Source organism: Chenopodium quinoa, unplaced genomic scaffold, assembly GCF_001683475.1.
Source record: "Chenopodium quinoa cultivar QQ74 unplaced genomic scaffold, ASM168347v1, whole genome shotgun sequence".
In the NCBI taxonomy this organism is placed as follows: Eukaryota; Viridiplantae; Streptophyta; class Magnoliopsida; order Caryophyllales; family Amaranthaceae; genus Chenopodium; species Chenopodium quinoa.
The window spans coordinates 2,078-22,322 of NW_018743992.1; the positions used below are offsets into that span (position 1 = coordinate 2,078).

At 39.6% G+C, this 20,245-nt stretch overlaps 2 protein-coding genes across 4 annotated transcripts; both read right to left on the minus strand.

The window, feature by feature from the left end:
* Positions 1-272: 272 nt before the first annotated feature.
* Positions 273-5,680, minus strand: LOC110690202 (chromophore lyase CRL, chloroplastic-like). 2 transcript variants are annotated; one of them, XM_021867036.1, is made up of 9 exons: positions 5,154-5,680; positions 4,991-5,046; positions 4,170-4,245; positions 4,055-4,090; positions 3,168-3,218; positions 2,819-2,911; positions 890-994; positions 710-802; positions 273-594 (listed from the first exon to the last, which is right to left on the minus strand). In XM_021867036.1, exons 1-9 carry the CDS (start codon positions 5,322-5,324, stop codon positions 454-456), a joined length of 822 nt encoding a protein of 273 aa, XP_021722728.1. In that variant the 5' UTR covers positions 5,325-5,680; the 3' UTR covers positions 273-453. The 2 variants fall into 2 exon arrangements, with proteins under 2 accessions (XP_021722728.1, XP_021722727.1); XM_021867035.1 differs by having other exon boundaries at positions 4,170-4,230; positions 4,996-5,046; positions 5,154-5,677.
* A 2,278-nt stretch (positions 5,681-7,958) lies between these two features.
* Positions 7,959-12,933, minus strand: LOC110690203 (succinate dehydrogenase assembly factor 2, mitochondrial-like). Of its 2 annotated transcripts, none has more exons than XM_021867038.1 (6): positions 12,769-12,933; positions 12,138-12,250; positions 11,947-12,036; positions 11,721-11,847; positions 8,438-8,506; positions 7,959-8,347 (listed from the first exon to the last, which is right to left on the minus strand). In XM_021867038.1, exons 2-6 carry the CDS (start codon positions 12,248-12,250, stop codon positions 8,201-8,203), a joined length of 546 nt encoding a protein of 181 aa, XP_021722730.1. In that variant the 5' UTR covers positions 12,769-12,933; the 3' UTR covers positions 7,959-8,200. The 2 variants fall into 2 exon arrangements, with proteins under 2 accessions (XP_021722730.1, XP_021722729.1); XM_021867037.1 differs by having other exon boundaries at positions 12,138-12,314; positions 12,769-12,931.
* Positions 12,934-20,245: the final 7,312 nt, after the last annotated feature.

A 20,245-nucleotide genomic window follows, 5' to 3' on the forward strand; every position in this document is an offset into this window, starting at 1 on the left:
AAAAAACACATTTTTTTTTTCTCTGCTGAGAAGGAGAAAGAGATAAGAGAGATTTGGAGAGAGAGAGAGAGAGGGGAGGGGGGGGGATACTTATGGTCTTAGCCTTGGAATCAACTCTCGTGTACGCCACAGATAGGCTGGAGAGAAAATATGCAAAAAACTGATACACAAACCTTTGGTATGTACCACCAAATCAAGAAGAGCAAGCCATGCTCAAGGTATCTTCCCATGGAACATTTCCCCATTCGACATAACTTATAGTTGACAGCAGGTGAGCTATAAGAAATTTCATTATTTAAGAATTAAGACTCTAGAACGAGGACTTCGAGTGGCTGCATTAGATCCACCATCCATGTATAATACACGAGAAATTTGCTCATAATAACATTTATTTCCTCGCTATCTTGTAAATGTCAAAAAGATTTACATAATGCATGTACAACTAGCTTGTAATCACTCCTGTAGAACAAATGAACCCTCTATTCTTTTGTCTAAGGATAAAGGGGATAACAAATTCGCCGGTGAGTACATGTCCTTGAAACTAGACGTTGATGCAGGCTTAAATTCGTAAGGTCCTTCTTTGACTCCCCATACCTGTAGCATATATAACATTCAGTTTTACAATTAACCATTCAATAGTCAACCACAAAATAACCAACACAAAAATGCAATCTTTGAATCAAATATTAACACCACAACTATAACTTACTTGATTCCCATCTTCATCATATCCTCTATCCCACATGTGTATTTCATTGTTTTTCAAGACCGATAGCTCTGATTTACAGTATGAGGCATTGTTCTGTACACAAAGAAAATTTGGTCAAATATGAACAAAAAAAGAAGCTTTCCCTACAGCAAAACACATCAAGGAAAGGAAAATACACACCCAAGTATTAGGAAATCCCTCTGATGGTGTTTTCCCTTCATATAAACAGCGTTTTCCACGTTCACACCGTTTGAGATGAATAGTAGTCAAATGTTCTGCAACATCCTGCAAAATGGCGACTGGAATGAGCAGCCATGCCATGAAAGTGTATGATAGAATATCTGGATATGTAGGTTGCTTAATGGGATACAGATATGCTAGCTTTACCTAACCACCAAGGATTCTGTGGTTCAATGCCTGAAGGCCTATCCTATTAATTACAAAGAATTGAGGAGTAGCCAAGTTTGTTAGGGCTTTGGACCGTCCCTCCACCACTTGACATCATTCATAGCCAAACAGCTAACAAAGGATGTCGTGCCCATACTTTATCTAGCTAAGAAGGAAAATTAATTACTTTATTAACTATAATTATCAAATGGAAACATTTACCAAGGATCTCACAAGTCAAATTTGATAATTTATTTAAATCTTCTGCCATCCTTCAACTAACCAATAGTCTAGAAAACAAAAGTACATGTGATTGGGTCTACAATGCCCAGTTCCATTTCTACTAATTGTGACAGGTTCCATAAGTATCTCATTTATGGCAATCAAGGTTCATCGCCAGTTGACTGTTAAGCTAGCTAATGACACAATTGGAAGGAAAAGCGAGGTAAAAGTTTGGGCAAAGGGAAAATCAGGTAGATCAATCCAGAAAACCGGACCCAAAACCGTAAATACCAAACCAACATATGGGTCGTCATTAAAATAAAAAAAAATAAAAAAAAAAACCGAGATTTCAGATTGGATATGGTTAATAATTTTTCTGTAATTCGGATACCTAAACCAACCACATGAATTTAATAGTTAAAAATTGCCGAAAATAAATTTTAGCTCATTGGTAAGGTTACCACTTACCAATCATTGATTTGCCTTGATTTAGTTTTTGATATTCCCTGTCTGCACTTTTGTCTATTAGTGTTGGAAATTAGATTTAAAAATTACAGCTGTCTCACTAGTGAACATTTTACCTTGGGAAAGGCAGTTCATAATTTTTGCTTAAAATGAATATCAATCTTACTGGTCCTCTTAAAACAAAACATGATGCAGTAACTCAGGACCATACCAATATGTTTTTATAAGCTGAAGGAAGGTTGGCAAAGCAAACTAGAGTAACTTACTACCCGAACAAACCAAACTGATTTTCCGATTATCTGGTTAACCAAAATTACAAATACGATTTAGGCTAAGAAAATGTGCTGCCTATATTTACTACTTACAACCAACAGTTGACCAAATCCAGTTTTGCACACCCATGATGGAGCATGTGGAATGTCTAGCAGTAAAAAAACCAATATAGATCCCTCTAATCAATCCCAACAAGTGCATGTAATTCAATCAGTCATAAAAAATAAGATGTTCCTACTGAAGAAAACCCATTTCCCATCACCATATATGTAAGCATTATAGCAATGATAAATGTACATAGCAAGTACTTATGGCATTTAACAAAAAATCACAGGTGAGTAGATGACCCTCCAGCACCATTAGAAGGAGAGATTTTGATTTTTGAAGTAAAAAATAGCAGAATTAGTTCTGTCATGATGAATACATTATTTAACAGGAGAAATATCCCATAAGATTGACAGCAGTGATGGACATATTTGATATTTCTTCCAGCAACTTATACTCACAGCTTAACCATGTACAAAACCTGGTATAGTCCATTTTCTACTCCAGAGAAAAACTATCACGGAAAGACCTAAGAGGTACTACAACATAAGTATATAATTATAAATATCTCTTCATTGTGTTACACGTATCAGAATGTTCTTGGAAGAACAAAGCTAGAAATGAATTTATATGAAACTAGCCTTATTCTAGCAAATTAATGTTAAAGAGTTCAGTTCAAAGCATGTTTAAACATAAAGTATGCTAAAGCAAACTCACTCGAATAACTTCTTCAGGAAGTGGACGTTGATCCTTTGACCGATCACAGAAGTTCTTATACTCCTCCATGTCTCTAATGGCATATGTACTCAACTGCCATTGTAAGTAAGAAGCCTTTATCAGAACTAAACTAGCCAGTGCACAAACTTGATATTAATATAAGAAACTAAGTCTTCTAATGGAGAAAAATAATGTGGCTGTCAAATATTTCTTGCTACTTCAAGAGGCAAAAAAAAAAAAAAAAAAAAAAAAAAAAAAATGTACCATCTGAGGAAGATCAGAGATAAAGGTGGCCTTATAAAAAGCTAATAGCTCAAAAATGAAGAACAATTTAAAACATAAGGCTCACCTCAACATCACATTTCATCTCCTTGGGACAAGGTTTCACCATATAAAATCTCTGCAATGCAAAAGCAGCAATATTAGCAACCAAAATAGTTTCCTACAGAATTTAATCCTGAGTATATTTAGAAACAACATTGTTTACAAGAGTAAGTGACACTATATATCAATGAAAATTAAATCACATTTGGATTTCTGCCAACGTCTTAAATTCCTAAATTTGTTTTTGGGGTAAGGCAAGTGAGGACTCCTGCTTCTTAAAATCATATATACTGAGGAAAGTGTGAAGAGACTACAATCCAAGATAAATAAAAAATAATATATAACCAGAGAAAGAGTATGCAAAAGAGCAAAAGAAGATAGAAGGCTAAGAAAATACCACATGACAAACACACTCAAGTGTTCAGTCTGTTCACACTGAAGCCCTATTACAAAAAGTAAAATATAAAGTATAACGAAACAAAAATTTCCAATTTCTAATACTCCCTCTATTCTTCAGTTACGCTAGATATGCAATTTTAAAAATATTGAAAAAATGGTGATCGGGTGTAAATTTAGTAAGAGAGAGAATGGAAAAAGAAAAGATGAGTGGATGTTGGAAAAAGTGAATAAAGTAAAAGGGGTATATACCTAAAATAGAATAACGCAAAGGGGGGGAAAAAAAGAACCAGCTACTGGAAAATGAGTAGAACAATAAAAGAACGCAGGGAGTATTTGGGTTCAAAAATGAATGAAAAACATCCATACCAGAACAGCATGCCAATTAAATTTTGTGAAAAAAAACTCAAGGTTGAAATAACAGTTCAAGCAAGTAACAAAGAAGAAGTGAGGAATAGTTATGATTAGGCATGGCAAATGATCTCCTCCATGTAGGCATGTATAAGGGAGGCATACCTGGCGAAAGGGTTTCTGAGGAGTTCTCCAGAATGCCTGGCAACAGAAAATCATACCAGTTAACAAAAGATTTCCATGGATTAAAAAGCCAAACAATACACTGTATCTTAACTACCTGCTCGAAGTACAGAACTTTTGAGCCATCCACCATATCTGCAGCTGGACAGGCAATCATTCTGCAAAACATTATCCTCCAGATTACTTAATCGGCATATGAAATGTTCTAGACAAATGACTCTTCTTAAACACCCTCAAACACTCAGACGAGGTAAGCAAAATTTAAACAATTCTACCACAGTGATTTGAACAAAAAAAAAAAGCCATGCTTTAAATATAGAAAAGCATTTGGATATATACATTGTAACATCTAATTAGTGGAGCTGATGGTCGGGGTTTTCAGGACTTGGTGGCAGAGAGAAGAAGAAGGACATAATTATTCCTCAAAGGACATGAAACCTATGATTCCCATTTTGAAGTGATTTATCATCCTTTCATCCTATTGCACTCACATGACAGTATTGTATAAAACTTTTTCCACAACAGTTAACATCCCCTAACCGAGTCCCCTCCTTCCACGACTAAAATGCAAACAAGAAACCTCAATAGTAATTCCATGATCAATCAAAAACATACTCTGTCCCAATAGTTGTCGCATTGCTAGTTCAAATCACACCACCATCAAGACTACTAATTCTATACAAAGGGAGTATGTTTTTGATTGATCATGGCACTGACTAATTATGTTACAACTAAATCTAAATACCTCAATCCAAACCCCAAAAGATGATTACCAACTCGAATACATTCTATAAAGACCCAAAATTCTAATTAACCACAAAAATTTCAATAATCAAACTTAAAAAAAATAACAACAAAAATCCTCGAATTTTCAACATTTCCTAGAACATTTGATGAAAGAAAACACAGAAACATAACAATACCTCAAATTGAAAAAAATGATCAGGGTCTCTCGCAGCTTGTTCCCTTGAATTCTACACAAACCCAACAAACAAATACCCACAAATTCAACTTCAACAATCAAAAATTCCCAAAATCAAATATTAATAAAATTAAAAAAAAAAAAGGAGAGAGAAAAAACCTTTTCACCGGAGAGAGAATGGGAGACGAAACGAGCATGGTCACGGCGGGTGGTGGATTTAGTAAGACGGCGAACGAACAGCGCACCGCCAACCACAATTAGAGTTTTAATCACCCAACCACTAGCTTTGCTCCACCCTCCATTTGTTGGTTCTGTATCTCCTTCACCCATTTCTTTGCTGTAATTATTCTATGATTCTGGCATGATTCTGGGATTATTAGCAAAATTTCAAGCTTATATTTTCTGGGTTTTCTGGGAATTTCAATTCAAGATGATTATGCACAAAGATTGTTACTTCTATTGGTAAAAGAGAAGGAATTTGAGAGTGGAAAAGAGGGTTGAGTGTGAATTTGGAGGATATTCAGTGGTTCAAATTTTCATACATATCGACGGGAAAAATGACTAATTGTATGACGGAAGATGTGGATGTCGACGCCTATAATTATCACACTGCGATTTCACCTAAATCATTGATTTTAATCCACTTAAAATGTTGAGGGAAAAACAATTACGGAGCAATAATCCGTACTTCGTATGAGTTTGTATTTGTGTTGAGTCCGTGTGCCACTGTGCCTTGCATTGCACTTGGTGTAGCTCGGTTTATGCCTAACCATACAAACTACCCGTATGGTGTTAAAATTTCTAAACATCGGTATAGTGTATAGCGTATAGTAGTGCAGTCAAATTTCAAATCGAAACCGTTTAACTGCCCGAAACAAACCGACCCAAATGAGAATCGAACCGATTAAAAACCGTTTTTTTGAAACCGAAAACCGACCCGAACCATATGTGAATGAACCCGAAACCAAATCGATCCGAATAACGTTACACCGTATAAGAACTGAATCCGTTAATGAACCAAACAAATTCTAAACTGAACTGAAATCAAACCAACCGAACTGTTTCTAACGAGAAACCGCTTTCAACCCGAAACCGTTTGAACCGGGATAAAAAAAAACGTTTACATCGAACCGTTAACAACCCGCGACCCGTTTGCACCAAACTGTATATAAACCGAACCGTTTATAAACCGAACCGCTTACAAACCGAATTGTTTATGAACCGGACCACTTATAAACAAATCGGCTACAAACTGCTTATTATAAAGAGAATATTAAAATCAAGTTGAAAGATGTTTTAAATGAAATTTAATTATCATAGTACAAAAATTCTTCTAACCAAATTAATATTTATTGAAAATTTATTTTCATAGTATAAAATATTTTCCTGTCAAATTATTATCATAGTACGGAGTACAAAATATCTTCCTGCCACTAAAAAACCTTCTGCCATAAACTGAACCGAAAAAGAACCGAACTAGTTATAAATTGAACTGAAAAAGAACCGAACCAATTATAAACCGAACTGAAAAAGAACTGTACTAGTTATAAACTGAACCGAAAAATAACCGAACTGTTTCTAACCCGAAATCGTTTCCAACCCGAAATTGTTTGAACAGGGATAAAAACCGTTTACACCGAACCGTTAACAAACTGCAACCCGTCTGCACCCCCCGCTTACTACTCGGACTGTTTACAACCCGAACCGAATTAAAACCGCTCAAGAATAAACCGGAACTGAATCGAACCGATAACTATTTAAACCGAACTAGAGCCGACCCGTGAGACACTTAAACCGATTTCAAACCGACCCGATTTAATACCGAACCGAACCCGAACTATCAAACCGTTTTGACAGTGCTAACGTATAGGAACGAGCAAATTCAAGTTTATCAGAATAAGAAACGTAAGTTGTTTATCAAGGGGCAAAGTTTTACTTTCAATTTTCATCTGAAAAAGTAAGGGCAATAGTGTCATTAGAGCTGAACGTTGTTAGGTGACGACGTTAGGTAAAATTTGTCAAATATTTACCTCCTCTTTTTTATTTCTCTCTCCTCTTCTCGTCCTCTAATTTCTCTCTCTTCTTTACTTCATACGAGTTGAGTTACCATCCACCATAGAAGACAATTGGAGGTAGGGCCACAACTACTTGAAAACTCAAACCATTGGAGTGGTGTAATTTCTAAAGAACTCGAACCTTTCCACTAAGGGTTAACCATACCATTGTTTTCACCCTTTTCAATAGGATTTTCGTTTAGATCGGCAACAAAGCCGACGATATGTGATGGTAACCGGGGCTTCTTTGCCATTTGATTAACAAAAAACGAGGCAACTTATTTACTTCTTTGCCATTTGATTAACTAAAAACGTTTATCATTTTTAGTAACCGGGGCTTCCTCTATAGTAACTAAGCCTATGTGTTCACTAAGTTGGAATGTTTGTGTGAATAACATTTTCTTTATTTCATAGAGTTGATTCGCTATTTCTCTTGGGATTCGAATCACTACCAATATAAAAAGATTTGATTTTATAAACAAGACGTCATTGAAATTTACACAGAAATTGAGCAGCAACCTTACCACTGAAGAGCTGCAACTATGAAATTAAGCTAGTGGTAATTCAAGCAACCCAAGAAACGACCAAGAATGCAGCCAGTATGAATAGATGGGGCAGCGCGTACATAGGGATGGGCAGCATGCTAGCACTCAACTCTTATGGCTATGGGCAGCATGCTAGCACTCAACTCTTATGGCTAAAGATGAGCGTATTCGCAACTCCATCCAAACATTGCAGTGGCACACAAGTCAATGAAAACACCGTGTGTTTTTGGAAAGAACAAAAAAGTTCATCTCTGTTACCCTAGATGATGCAACTTCCGATAGCCACCATAACAGGGGAGCAAAACTGAAATGGATTTAAAACAGAACATGGTTGGGACCAAAATTATTTAAATGATTAGATTTTCTTTTCATTTACTTATTTATTTATTTGAAGAGAAACTTTTACATACAAGCGTGCAACTAAGTTTCATATAACTGGAATATCAGTATACCCCCAGCATAGCAACTATAAAGATATGTAAAATACATTACAAATACTAATTATATTACCATGTTCATCTACCAGGTAAATAAACATCTGAAGTTCATCCTTATTTTCCTGTGTGGTGGAATATTCAAAGCAATTTAACAATTTCATCGACTAGAACTACTGATTTCCGGAGACAGGAGTGTCTTTGCCTCTCTTAATGTCATCCCATCCTCTAACCCATGGCTTCCCTGGTGCTGCTCGTGTCTCAGGAGCAGCATGGCTGTTTAGATTGCTAGAAACCTTCTCGCGAATAGCAGTAAATACCTACAAATATAAATTGTTTTTAATCAAATTCCAATTTTATTTTACAAAGTATGGAAGATATCAATGATTTCTTCTCAGTCAGAATCTCACAGGATTCACACTGACTGACTCAGGTGGTTGATCTTGCCCACTCAGCCAGTTCCACAAATCTGGGTTTTCCTGTAGACATGAACATAAAAAATGAGTTCATCCAAGTACAAGCACAGTATAGTCCAGTATCCAGATTTTCCCACCAAGTAGAAAAGCACTCAGAATTCTTGATTCCAATTTTACCATAGAAGCATAATTGAAATACATATGAATGTCTCTTAGCCAAACAACAATTGATAATAGCTTCTTAGATAACAAGATACAAGCATATTCACAAAGGAGGTCAAATTCTGAATATAAAGGGACTTTAAAGATTCCTTCAGTGGTTCAAAGTAAGTTATCAAATTAGAAAATAAAATTTTTTTTTACAAAAAAACATTTTGATCACAAAATGAAAGGTATAGGTCTTTTTTGTACAAAAATGAATTAGTTCATAAATGTTGAATCAGATGAGACCTCTGGTCATGACTCATGAGTACTAAAAGTGTAAATTTTATGCGTAGCAGTTTTTTTTTCCCTATTTTTGTTATGGGAAGCAATACAATGTAAAAACTCTATACATCAGGCAGACTATCCTATGACACCCTCATATGTCCTGCACCAACACCAAAAAAATTCACAAGAAGAGTATCATCCCATTTCACTATTTCCAACTAAAATCCACTTTTCGGAAGGAACCTGAGAGGACACTATAATCATCTACACATACCTCTAAATCTCACTCCATAAGCTACCTTAAAGAGCTTAAACAGTTGTTGACGATCATCTAGTGAAACCTCTAACACAAGTCCATTCATAATAAGGCATTTGCATCTCTAATTTCCCTTGAAAAATCTAAAATCGTCATAATTCTCTCCTGTCATATATAGTAGACCCCTGAAACAATAAATACTCAAAGTAGGCTTGACATATGTATCCATTTAATAATTTATCTTATTGATTACACTAAGGCCATATTTGCTTGATTATAACTGCACTGTCTTCCAAGCTCAAGACAACATCAGTCTCTCCAACCAAAAGTCAAAGGCCATAGAATTTGTCACGTTCCCAATTTCAGCCAATAAATTTCATACAAACAATTTACCACAATCCAATAGAATTAAAACCACACACAAAGATCCTCTTTTCTAATCTTGACTGAAAGAGGTAAAGGGTACATACTGCTTCACACCTAAAAAAGAGCAGACTACTATAGGTAGTAGTAGGTAGCAGATAGTAAAGATGAAGTTCATACACAACCCCCCAAGCAAGTAGCTAAAAAACTTACATCACTACTTAAAGCATTTAGACTTCCTAATAAGTCGTTTCCTATATTTTAAACTCGCAAACTTCCCCACTAAATCTGAACAATCCAAGCAACATTGTGCAATCCCTCCTCTCCCCTTTTAAAAGCTCATCTAGCCAAGCATTTGACATGGAACTGTGTAACCTAAATCACTACCCCCTGTTCCCTATGATCTCAAATTAATAAGGGCCACAAAGGTGAATTCTCAAACACTTGCGTGTATAGTTGAATACTGCCAGCTACCTCTATCAGTACAAGAATAGAGTACATGTATACTACCAGCTTTCTCTATCAGTACAAGGATAGAGTACATGTATACTGCCAGCTTTATCTATCCATGTGATGTGTGCAAGTCTCTTCCACAAGGCTATACTTCATAAGGAAACAGAATAAAATTCAATCCCAATGGCTCCTCTCCTCCCAAGGGCACTCAATTGAGGTGCAAATTGGTAAAATCAATGTATGGCCTTAAACAAGCTCCCAGATAATGGTTTGCTTAACTTTCAACAACTCTAAACTCTCTTATCATTTGGTTCTAAACAATCAAAGGCTGGATAGTTTGTTCACTAAGACAAGCAACACCTCTATACTCTTTCTCTACAATGTTGGTATATGTGGATGATCTTCTAATTACTGGCAACAATCATCGAGATATTAACATGTAATTATGTCTTCCCATTTTCATTGAAGGACTTATGTCCTCTTTAATCAAGAAGATTTTCCCAGAGAAAGTATGTCACTGATTTCTTGAAAGAACAAGGACTGCTGGATGTTAAACTCTGAAATTGCTTGTAGATTCTCATTTGAAATTCTCACCAAACAAAGGAAGTCCTTGACTAATCCATTCATCTATCAACAATTCCTTGGAAAAGTGGTACAACTCACTGTTACTAGGTCTGAGATAGCCTTCACGATGCAACTTCTAAGCTGAACTACATCTCAATCCTCAACACACATGTTAGATATCTTGCTAGAACTACAAGGTCTACAACTCAAGGCATTTTATTTGCTTCATCTTCTGGATTGAGGTATAAACATGTTGAGATAGATTGCCATTATGTGAGAGATATGGTAAAGGCAGGCAGTCTTCTCACTCAACATGTTTTGTCTTAGGATCAGTTAGCTAATATCCTCACTAAAATCTGCAGTAAAACAGCATAATGATATTCTGCTTAAGCTGGGTGTCATTTCTCAATCCCACACTCGGCTTTAAAAAGGGTTATAAGGGTTACAAGGTCATTTCCCAAGCACTTGAATATATACTGCTAGCTTTCTGTATATGTACAAGAGCAGCTCATATGCAAAGACATTGTAGTGGATTCTGTACGCTATTATTTTGGTTTCAGCATAATAACGAGGTTGTTTGTTATGAGCACATTTACATTGTGCATGGCTCATTGTTGGTAATGAGAAATGATCAGAAATTCCCTTGGTAACATACTATTGATAAAAACATTCTATCCTTTTCTCTCTAAATCCTCTTGCATCACTAATCATCTTATTCATTACACAAATTAAGATAGGTGCATTGTGTACTATTAGCCTAATTCAAGAAAACTAGATAGCGAATGAAATTATGTTCCTCTACCTAGTCCATATTTCAATGTACCACAATGTACCGAATTCCAGGTATTATAATTACAGATAATAGCTGGCTACATGTGTATTCCACTATCAACAAGTGTGGAAACCAAAGTTCATAACACATATAAACTTTTGTATATCAAATTTAATGGACAGCCAGCTCATAAAAGCAAGGTGAATAATAACATGTCTGTTACACAAAGTCTATGGTTACATTTTACAAATTGTGCAGAAAAAGGACCAGCATATAAATTAAGAATACCAGCATAAACATATTTTTGTTATCCTTGCTTGCAGAAAGTAAGCATGCTAACACATTGGGTATATCAACTCAATTTTGTGCCATATTTTAACTTCATAGCAAAATTGGACAATAGAACATAAAGCGTAAAATAGGGCAGAAAAATGACAAACCAGGTCAAGAACTTCAATGAGAGATTTAATTCTATTTTCATCCATTGAATGGATATTATCTTCAACCCATTTTCCTAAGACCAAATCCAGTTCCAAGAACCCACGTTGCTTGCTTCGATACAGCAACCTACACCATCAAATTTTACATAATGTACAGCTTTATCAACAATTATATTTTCCCAATTTTGTGCAAAGCAAATGATGCGTCAAAGATAACTAAATTAACCTGTTCATCGTACGCCTTCTACTCTCCACATCAGAAAGATCAATCTCACTCGAATAAAATCGATATGTCACAGGAACCAACTGTGAATTCCTGAACATTTTATACCAAAACAGATAGAAACCATTTACCAATCGATTATATATCAACAAACTGAAACACGAAAAATCAAAGAAAATTGAGGAAATAATTACACAATTCTGCAAGGTGCAACAGTTGGTGAAGCAAATGAATTGCAATTCGTAGAAGCAACTTTCAAATTGATGATCCTATTGAGAGTTGTCGCCGCTCTTCGAAGCATCGCCATCTTATACCAATTCAGCTAGTATTATTAAACAAATTCGACCACGAAAACTTGAAATCACAACAACCTTGCAGTTCAAATTGAAAGCAAAATTCCAATTACTCCTCCCATCACATTTGCAAAGCAATCAATTGCAAAAACATAAACACAGATTAAAACTTAGGGTTTAAACTTGGGTAGAATTGGAATCATGAATCAACCCATAAATACAGATTAATAATGAAAAATAACATAAAGTTAAAATGTCTAATTAATCTAATAATCATATACAGTATTAAGAATCTCATACAATCAAAATTGAATTTCTCAGCTCTAATTATGCAATATAGCTACAATAAAATTCATTGAAATCTACGTGATTTCTCTAAGTGCAATATTATTATTGAAAATTACAAAATCAAAGTGAAATTTCTCAAAAAATATATAGAAAATGAAGTAATAAAGTGCATGAATTCTGCAAATTACCAGCAAATATTAGAAAAATAGAATGCAAAATGAGAGAAAAAAATGAGAAAACTGACCTCAATCAAAAAGCTAAAGAATACTTGCGACCGTTTAGAACTCGGTGCAGAAAATGATTTATTTAAATTGGTTTGAAGAAGAAGAGGGGGATAACGACGAACACGTCTCTCTTCTAATAACCAGACAACTGAAAATAAAATTACTACTCGTATATGATTAGGGCGGTAAACACGCGCATCATAGCTAATAAGCTGGTTATCGTATGTCAAGAGGTTTTTTACGGTATCGTGTAGGGATGGCAGTGGGGGATGGGGCGGGTTTCCCATTTAACCCGACCCACTGCCATCCCTACTCGATACCGAAAAAAACCTCTTCACATACGGTAACTATCATCCGCATCTGACCCGCTCCATTGTCATCTCTAGTATCGTGTCTTTAACCTTACTTGTTAATATTAATGAAGCAAAATATAATCTAATGTTATATCATATCATATCATATCCCTAATAAATAAAGCCGGATCTCGTAGTTAGATCACGAGACAACGACACGCCGACATTTGGCAATTCAGTTTTCGTCAAGCATCGCTCTACGTAGACGACAAATAAGTATTGTGATACATATGATGCTAAGTAAGCAAATTTTGGATAGATTTTGTAAAATAAAAAAAATATATTAAATATTATTATGGATATTGATTAGGGGATTTTTCCCCACCAATCACCATCTGACAAGTGGACCAATCAGGTTCCGCCATGTGTCCGTCACATGGGCCAATAGGAGCCTGCCACGTGTCAAGCAATGATCCGTCCACTATGTACCAATTACGACACGACACGTGTCCTTCCCATGACACCTGGGATAACCGGTCACCTAGGCCCAACTTCCGTGGGAAGCCCAATCAGCCCAAGGTTAACCTAAACCTAGATTGGCACGTTTCCCGAGGTTATAAATACCTCCCTTAATCCTCATTAAGGGAGAGGACGCAGATTACACACATTAAACTCTCTCACCTAGAGAGACCCAATCACTTTAATTTCCGCATTAATTACTCCTTAATCAAGTACTAACTTGACCGTCGGAGGCGGATCTCCAATCATCCGGAGCATCCGTTTGTTTTGCAGGTACAGGCGTCCGGTTCCAGTCTCGGAATTTTAACTCTCCCGCAGGACATCAGAAAACCCCGAAACATCTTGGCGCCGTCTGTGGGGAGAGTACTTCTGAGATGGCATCCACGTTTGTACCGGCTCCTGAAGAGAGACGTCCCCTGGACGACCCTCTAGTTCAGTCGGACCACGATACTGAGAATGAATTTGAAGTTGAAGCTCACACAGCTTCAGACGGGACCCTAAGGGCCCGACGTACCCGTCATACCGAAAGGAGGGAACGGGAACATCTTCAAACTGGAAGCGAGCCAGCAGGCGCACCGCCTGTTCGGCAGCAGCCGACTGATGGGTCTGCTCCCATCACAAGGAACGAACTCATGACCTTCATGAGGGACTTCAAGGGAGAAATTCAAGAGTTGATCAACAAGAAGCCGCCTGCTCTGGACAAGGAGCAGTCGGCTAAGAAACCCTCCACTTCACGGAAGAGGAAGCCAGTTCAAGGGCGAGAGGCGACCCCTCATCCTAAATCTAGGAAGTGGGAGCCACCTGCCCTTGATTTCACAAAATACCGTTTTCCTACTCCAGGAAATAGGAAACCTGTTCGTCATATTCAGGCGGACGGGTCGAAGAAAACATACACAGATGCTCGGCTACTGCTAGAGCAGAAGAAGAGTGACCGATTGTCAGAGTCGGCCTCTACTTCAAACTTCCAAGACAGTCTGCGAAATACCTCGATGAGGCATACTCAGTCGTATCATGAGAGTCAGTCAGGCGGCACCTCCCGTCAGTCCGGCTTTCATAGCGACCAGGCGGTACCAAACTTACCGTTTGTACCGCAACAACAGTATTTTTTACAGCCACCTCCGTTTGGTGGACATGCAGCAAAAAATGTCCAACCTATGGACTGGCAGCTACGGTTGCTTAGACTTGGTGAACAGTCGTCGGCCTTCTCCAAGGAAATTACTGAAGCCGCTCAGCCGGTCAAAGTGAAAAATGTATTAGTAGGCGCCTATGACGGCACTACTAACCCAGAAGACCATCTGATGGCATTCACCAACCTGATGTACCTTCAAGGGTTGGATGATCCCACTTGGTGCAAATGTTTCCCAGCGACTCTCAAAGGAATCGCACAACAATGGTTCGGCAACCTGCCGACTGGTTGTGTAAATAACTTCAAGACGCTTGCTTACTTATTCACCTCCAACTTCGCCATGAACATCCCTGCGAAGAAGACGACCCTTGATTTAGGAAAAATTCAGCAGGGCGAGAAGGAGGGGCTTCGTTCTTACATCAGGCGGTTTAACCTGATGAGAATACAGATTCAAGGGTTACCGGATGAAGTAGCCTATACTGACTTTTTTAGAGGTCTCAAAGACGGGTCGACCTTCAAATTTGATTTGGTCCGAAAGAGGGTGGCGACTCTTCAAGAGGCCTTGATTGAAGCGGAAGCTTATATACAGGCGACTGATCTTTGTAGTACGGTAAAACAGTCAGACGGGAGAAGGTCCGACAAAAGAGAAGGACGACAGAAACAGTCGTCAAACAAAGACGAGAAGAGAAAAGAGGTCTGGGCGGCTGATTCCTCTAAACAGCCGGCCCAGAAAAAGAAAAAAGAATTCAAACCATACTCCCCAAAGTATGCGTTTAACAAGGATAGCCAATTTATCCTAAAGGAAATCAAGGGACGGATCTCAATTGAGAAGCCGGTCCCCATGAAGGGTTCTGCAAACAACCGGAACCAAGAAAAATTCTGTGATTATCATGAAGATGTTGGTCATCACACCAATGAATGCATCAGTCTCATGCGGTATCTGGACCGCCTGGCTGAGCAAGGTGATCTTGACACTTATGTCAAGAAATCTACGGGGAACACTTCCTCGAAAAAGCAGTCGGCCAAAAAGAATCAACAGGCCGACAGTTCCGATACAGATGATGCAGTCGTCTACACCATTGCAGGCGGCTTCTCAGGAGGTGGCCCCACTATTAGGGGCAACAAAGACAATATCAGACGGTTAGATGTAAATTCCGTTCACCAAGAACGGCCCTCCAAATATTCATTTCCTGAGATTGTCATCACTGAAGAAGATCTAGGAGGGGTAAGAGGGCCGCATGACGACCCTATCGTTATTGAATGTAAAGTGGCCAACCAGAGAGTTGGCCGAATCCTCATAGATACCGGAAGCTCCTCAGATCTCATCAGTAGCAAATGTCTGTCGAAACTAAAATATCAGACTGATTGCATACATCCGGCATCCCACCCTTTAGTAGGGTTTGGAGGAGGAGTCGTCCACCCAGTGGGACGAGTGGATTTACCCATCCGCCTGGGCGAAAAAGGGGAAGGACGACACATGGTAGTCCGGTTCTTGGTAGTAGAAGAACTCTCGGCCTACAACATGATTCTGGGACGACCAACCCTGAATAATTCCAAGGCTGTTATAATCCCATCTCTTATGTTGCTCAAGTTTGAGAGGGATAATGGAACAGTCGGGTCCCTAAGGGGAGATCAGAGGATGGCCCGTGAGTGCTATCTCTCGGATGTCAAGCCCACTGTTATGGCCACTGGGTCGAGCAGTGGAAAAATAGACCTTGACAATGTCAAGGAGAGTGCGCCTGTTCAAGAAGCAGGCGGCAAGAAGAGAAAGGCATCCCAGACAGGGGCCGCAAGAAAAGACAGAAAATAGCAATCATTGGCAGAGGAGCGGTCGGATGAATTCCGCCCTCAGCCAGCTGGTGAGCATACGAACCTGATCTTAGATGACTCGCGTCCTGACAGAACAATCAAGGTTGGGACGACTGCTCTAAGGGACCTGGGTGACGACTTTCACAAACTATTGAAAGAATACAAGGACATCTTTGCATTCGAAGTCCATGAAATGCCAAGCATTAGTCCTGATCTGGCGGTACATAAACTGGCCGTGGATCCGAAAAAGAAGCCGGTACGGCAGAAGAAGCGGAACCATGGCGAAGAAAGAAGTCAGGCGGCAGTCGCCGAAGTTAAAAAATTACTTGATGCTGGGTTCATTCGGCAATGTTACTTCCCAGACTGGGTTGAAAATGTGGTGCTTGTTTAAAAGCCGAATGGCACCTGGCGAATGTGTGTAGACTACACAGACTTAAACAAGGCGTGCCCCAAAGAAAGTTACCCTCTGCCTAAAATTGATAACCTGGTCGACTCAACAGCCGGCCATGCTTTGATGAGCTTTATGGACGCCTACTCTGGTTTCCATCAAATTCCTTTATGGGAGAAAGATCAGGAGAAGACGACCTTCGTCACTGATCAGGGGTTATACTGTTACACGGTCATGCCGTTTGGTCTTAAGAATGCCCCGGCCACTTTCCAGCGAATGATAAACACTGTGTTCTTTGATCAGATTGGGAGAAATGTCGAGGCATATATTGATGATATGATTGTCAAGTCTAAACTTCAGAAAGATCATCTGTCGGACCTCCGAGAAACTTTCGCCACACTCAGGCGGCACCATGTCATGCTCAATCCCAAGAAATGTGTCTTTGGAGTTGAGTCTGGGAAATTTCTCGGATTCCTTATCAATCAGAGAGGAATAGAGGCGAACCCTGAGAAGGTGCAGGCGATCATCGACATGCAGTCGCCTCGTACCATCCGAGAGGTTTAGAAGTTAACAGGTTGTCTGGCGGCCTTGGGAAGATTTCTAAGCCGATCAGGCGACAAATGCCTATACTTTTTCCAGGCAATTAAGAAAAAGGCAAGGTTTGAATGGGGGCCGGATGCTGAGGCGGCCTTCCAGAAATTGAAAGTTCACTTGCATTCCTTGCCGAGGCTGGTCAGCCCTTTGCCCAAAGAAGTACTCTACATGTACCTGGCCGTCTCTGATCATGCGTTAAGCGCTGTTCTCCTTGCTGAAAGAGACGGCTGTCAGCTCCCGGTCTACTTTGTCAGTCACGTACTGAAAAATGCCGAGTTGAGGTATCCCTTAGTGGAGAAATTTGGTCTTGCACTCTTCATGGCTGTTAAAAAATTGAAGCCCTACTTTTTGGCACATGCAGTCGTCGTGTATACAGACCAACCTATCAAGCGGCCACTGACCATCATGGAGTCGTCAGGCCGAATGATCAAATGGGCCATAGAAATACAGAGCCTCGAAGTTACCTTCGAGCCTAGAAAAGCAGTGAAGGGGCAAGCCTTTGCTGACTTTATTGTTGAGATGACTCGTCCTCCTGACTCTCAAGTTCCAGACCAAGTCTGGAAGGTATATGTGGATGGAAGCTCTACTTCAAAGGTTGTGGAGCAAGCGTCATATGTCAGTCGCCAGAGGGCGACAGGTACGAGTATGCTCTACGCTTCAGTTTTCAGGCCTCAAACAATGAGGCAGAATATGAAGCTTTACTAGCCGGAATCCGCATGTGCAAGGCGGCAGGGGCAAGAAAAATAGACGCCTGTTCCGATTCACAATTGATAGTGAGTCAGTACAATGGCGAATACGAAGCAACCCATCCGGCCATGATCAAGTATTTACAGGCGGTACGGCAGGCGGTCGGATCCCTTGAAGATTTTCGTCTGACCCAAGTGCCGAGATCAGAAAACAACCAGGCGGATGCACTTTCAAAATTAGCATCATCCGCCTCCTGTGATACTCCTCGAACTGTTTTTTGGGAAGTAATGGAGAGGAGAAGCATTGAGGAAGAACCTATTGGAATCTTAGACAGAAGCTCAACCTGGATGGATCCAATCAGGGCATATCTGACAAAGGGTACCCTGCCGGATGATCATAAACAGGCGGCAGCAGTGAAAAAACGAGCAACCAGTTTTGAAATAATAAAGGGAGAACTTCACAAAAGGGGGTACCTTCAACCCTTCTTAAAGTGTGTTACTCCAGAAAAGGGACGAGAGATACTAGACGATCTTCACTCTGGTTACTGTGCTTCCCATATAGGCGGTAGGACGCTTGCTCAACGGGCAAGGCGGCAGGGCTACTTTTGGCCTACTTTAGAAGCAGATGCAATGGAGATGGTGAAAAAAATGTGACAAGTGCCAAAGATTTGGCAAACTAATTCACCGTCCGGCTACTGATCTCACTACCATTCATAGCCCACTACCGTTTGCTAAGTGGGGCATGGATATTCTGGGTCCCTATACGCCTGCTACAGGCGGAAGGAGGTACATACTTGTTGCATTCGACTACTTCACTAAATGGGTGGAGGCGGAGGCTGTAAAGGGAATCAAGACGAAGGATGTAATTTCATTCATCTGGAAAAATGTCATCACTCGGTTCGGGGTTCCCATGTCTATGGTCTTTGATAATGGTCCCCAATTTGAGACGCCTGTTCTCAAAAGCTGGTTGGGTGACCAAGGAATTGCACACTACTTTGCATCATTCGGTCGTCCACAAGCAAACGGCCAGGTAGAAGCTTTCAATAAAATCATCTCAGACGGTCTCAAGGAAAAGATTGAACGAGCAGGCGGCCTATGGGCGGATGAATTACCACATGTTCTCTGGGCCATTAGGACGACTGAAAAAGGGGCAACTGGAGAAACTCCATTCCTCCTAACTTATGGTGCGGAAACTGTTCTTCCAATAGAACACTACGAGCCGACTCTTCGAGTAATGCTATATGACGAAGAGGCAAACTGGGAAGCCATGCGCCTGGCATTAGACTCACTTCCTGAAAGGAGGGGCAATGCTGTCTTGCGCCATGAAATTTACCGTCTGAGAATGACTAGATCATACAACAAAAAAGTACACAGGCGTCCACTCAAAGTGGGGGACTTTGTACTTAGAAAAATGGAAGCAGTTGGAAGGGCTAATGAGTCTGGCAAACTAACTCCCAACTGGGAAGGACCCTACCAAATCTGTGAAGAGGTTTGGGACGGTACCTACCGTCTGGAAACACCAGACGGCCAACCGTTGCCTCGAACTTGGAATGCAGATAATCTTAAGAAATATTTCTTTTGAATGATATAAATAGTCAAGGGCTACTTAATAAAAGTTTGCATACTTAATATTCAATTTTGTACTAAGAGGGGCACGCCTACTAACAAACAGTCGGCTACTCTCCATACTCAGTTTTCATTTTTACCTAAGAGGGGAATGCCTACTGACAAACAGTCGGCCACTCTCCATGTTTAATTTTTATTCTTATCAGCTACCCTCCTCTTACTTAGCACCTACGTTCACCAAGAACTAACCAATTCCACAAGCCGAATGATCAGTCCAGGCGCCAAGCCAACTGATCCAATCTTTAAACTAATGCGACCTGTCCCAACATCATAGCAGGCGTCCGGCGGCATCCCTCCGGATGAAATTCGTCGCAGAGAGCAGCTCCCTTTTGGGTGGAACATTGCTCTATAAACTAATTACACGGCACCTATACGACTGTCCCCAAGGGCAACCACGTAGCCGTTTTTGAGACAAGGATAACTCTATCACTAACCAAACCAGTGGTAGCAGTTGGC